Source organism: Mytilus californianus, unplaced genomic scaffold, assembly GCF_021869535.1.
Source record: "Mytilus californianus isolate M0D057914Y unplaced genomic scaffold, xbMytCali1.0.p SCAF_5, whole genome shotgun sequence".
Lineage (NCBI taxonomy): Eukaryota > Metazoa > Mollusca > Bivalvia > Mytilida > Mytilidae > Mytilus > Mytilus californianus.
The window spans coordinates 55,235,444-55,238,936 of record NW_026262701.1 but is presented as its reverse complement, the minus strand read 5'-3'; the positions used below and the strand labels follow the sequence as shown (position 1 = coordinate 55,238,936).

At 35.3% G+C, this 3,493-nt stretch overlaps 1 protein-coding gene across 1 annotated transcript; it reads left to right on the top strand.

Annotated features, from left to right (window-relative positions):
• Window positions 1–745: 745 nt before the first annotated feature.
• Window positions 746–1,489, top strand: LOC127702047 (uncharacterized). Its single transcript, XM_052206048.1, has one exon. The coding sequence runs from the start codon at window positions 746–748 to the stop codon at window positions 1,487–1,489; it is 744 nt and encodes a 247-aa protein (XP_052062008.1).
• The last annotated feature ends 2,004 nt before the right edge of the window (window positions 1,490–3,493 follow it).

The window sequence follows — 3,493 nt, the reverse complement described above, 5'->3', positions numbered from 1 at the left end:
GCCCTACTGTACACACACGTGATATCTTAGACCATATTGTCCAGCACCTGTAAATCCCCCAAAGAGTGTCACTGTCAGCAATTAGTGGCAAAATTGTGTCATGGAAGCTGACAGCATCTTCGAATGATATAAATAATGGAGGAAAATATAGTACTTTATAAATTATCAGTCAATGGTACTGTAAATTAACATGAAAGGTGAAAAAAATCGACGTAAATCCTGCTTGAAATCGGGTAACATACCCCATAACAAGGGGATAAAATATGAAACACAGTCTTCAAACAGTAAACTAAGTTCAACGTATATACAATGGAAGAGGCTAGATGCAGAGAAGTTCTCACTTGTAGCTAAAACCAGTCAAGATGGCACCTCCTACAGTTTACCAGATGTCAAGGGAAATCCTGGATCTACTAAGTTACTACGTCCACATCCGAAATCTTTGAAGATTCTGAAAAAAGAAGCTATATTTGAGTCTCACGATGAAAACCATGTTAAAGATGATACATATAGAGCTGTTAAAATGAAGAAAATTACTCTATTGATGAATGTAGTTTTTAATCTAAACACTTTACAAGATATTAAATGTGATAATCCGCACTTTGAACTGACATAGGAAATTAAGTATGGATCTTGTGTAAAGTGCATATATAAATGTATAAGATGCAAGTTAAAATCACCACGTGTTAATCTGTACGATGAAATTAAAACTTTGAATCCTGGACCTAACCCTGGAGAGTTAACCCGCATGTTTGCATCTGCCTTACAGGAGACTCCTATGGGAATAATAAGAGGAAAATTTCTGATGGCTGCAGGATTAAATATACCACCACCCACTAAAAGAACACTGCAGAAGCATTCTAATGTTGTTGCTAATAAGATAAAAGAGTTAAGTGACAATGATATGAAGAAAAAACTTGAAACTGTGAAAGAAGTTAACAGATTTCGTGGTGTAAAAGAGCCGTCACATATTCCTGTAGCAATCGACACGCGTTATAACAGTATGCATATAGTGAGCACAAAAAAACCTCGACAAAATGCTTCCCAGGCAATACCTTTGGCGTGTGAGCAAGTCACTGACCATAAGTTCATTGTTGCATCAGTTTTTCACAATAAACTTTGCTGGACAGGTGTTTGGCTTAAAGGGAAAGGACTTGATGTAACCTGTCCAAATGGACATGCTGGTACATGTACAGCCAATGTTAAGCCAACCAAGCCTTTAAGTGAATATCTCATGGGTAAAGAAATTGGACGTCAGGTTGATAGGCAAAATGGGCTGATAAAGTATGCAGTTACAGATGGAGATGGACGTGGAGTAGAAGGTATAAATGATGCACTAAATGTTTTACACTCGTTGTCGAAAGTTGAACGCCAAGCTGACCCAATTCAATTAGGACGCTCACAGTTTCGGCAAAGTAATTCTGCAAATGTTAGTTTGAACATGTTTCCTGGGTCAACACGTGAAAAGAAAAAACAAGGACAGAAAGTTTGAAGTCAAGATTTGAAAGCCAGATGTAGCTTAGTGTTCAATGAAATGTGGAAAGAAAACTTTGGAAATGTAGAACAAATTAAAAAATGCTTACCTAGAGTGCTTGATGCTACTGTGCGTTGTTATACTGGTGACTGCTCTAAATGTCCCACTAGTTCATACGTGTGTGCTGGTGGACACTCAAGCTGTTGGTGGCTGAGATCCATGTACTTGGGTGCGAACAAGTTAACCAACCTGATGGATAACAATGACAAGTTAATAATGCAGGAATTTTCAAAAATGAAACTTATCGAGGAAGCATTAATGAAAATGAAATTTAATTTCAACACTCAAAAATGTGAAGCTGTTAACAGAGCACTAAGTGTTTCCTTACCAAAGAATGTGAACTTTTCTAGAAATTTTGAAGGGAGGGCATCAGCAATAATTCACACTTTGAATAATGGTATAGCTAATTCCTGGAGACAAAAAGCAGAATGTATTGGTTTTAAAATATCACAAGGTTCAATAAAACACTTGGACCAGATGCAAAGGGAGTGTGAACGGAACAAAGTATACCAAAATACTCCAGAAAGGAAAAAGAAAAATTTACAACAAACTGGACAGAAAATTAAGGATCATGTGGAAGAAAAGGAACAAAGTAAATGAACAGACAGATATCAAAAGGGACAACTTGATCCAAAACTTGATGCTGCATTTGTAAAAAGCATAAAGGACGATCATTTATATGGGAGAGTAATACCAGCAAAGAAGAATATACATACCAGAAGCTGTACTTCAAAAGTTCCAAAGTCAAAGAAAATATAGCTGCATTCATCTACTGCTGAAAAAGATACAGACAAAATTAACTAACGGTCCTTTTAAGGACCACTAAATCTTTAAAAAAGAGTCTAAAATTGTTGTACATTCAGTCAAAATTCTCTATATAAGCTATAGCCCTACCCCTTAAATATCTTCCAAAAATGAATCTAGGCGGCAATCTGGAAAATTGGCATGCCCCTGGCAAGAGTTTCGGTGTTTACAATAAATTCTGTTGTTGTTTATGTGATGCGGCTCTAAAGTAATGTGAGCCGCATTCACACACAAACTATTGTGACACAAGTGGCTGGCGTCAAATGTTTCATTTAATATCAAATAATTATTAAAAACCATAAAACTGAATCTATGGGCTTTTTTCTTTTTCCAGGTCCCAGAAATAGGATCCCGGAAAGAAATAAGCCCATATTACTATCTTTTGTTGACCCCTGATCCCATATTAGACATTTGTTATTTCTTGCCAGATGGCTCTTTTCTAGTATTTTTTGCTGATATTTTTTGAAAAATCCCTCCATTTTAACTTACAAGTGTATGAATACATATTACTAACAAAATGACCTTACTGTGACCCCTTCGCAAACTTTAAATTGAAAAAAAACTTTTTTTTAAATCTCATAAATTTAAATTTCATTTTGATTTAAAAAGTTCAATTCAAATTTAAAAAAAATTACACCATTGTTTTCCTTATTGATTTTTAAGTCTCTAGCCAAATTTCATCCATGTAACTCCAAAAATAAGCTTACAGAAGCAGATTGAAATGTTCAATATATGCCCTCTGACAGGAACGGGGACCCAGTTATTTGCCCCATTGAAACGCATTGAAAATCAAATAAAATAAATGGGATGCTGTTCAATAAATAATTTCGATAGCCACCTTGGGATCTCTGTTTCATGTTAGGCATTGGTTTCGAAGTTCCTAAGTACAATCTCAATGCCTCATGGCCGGCATTCCGTTGCAAAATTTTGTTTAGATAGACAACAGGGTCAGTCAGTCTACTTCCGGGGAAGAATAAAGGCTAGAATTTATGCAATTTACTCTATGCACTGACGCCAGATTACATTTATATCAATCAAAATTTTTTACAGAAATTCAAACAAGAAAGCCTACCCTTTCAAATTAATCAACATTCAGTTACAGAACTTGTGTAATAATAACACTACACCATTTTAAATAAAAGTTATAATTTTTTTAAG

Bases quoted from the DNA above. Each gene is read 5' to 3' on its own strand.
- LOC127702047 (XM_052206048.1), top strand. From the start codon at position 746: ATGTTTGCATCTGCCTTACAGGAGACTCCTATGGGAATAATAAGAGGA.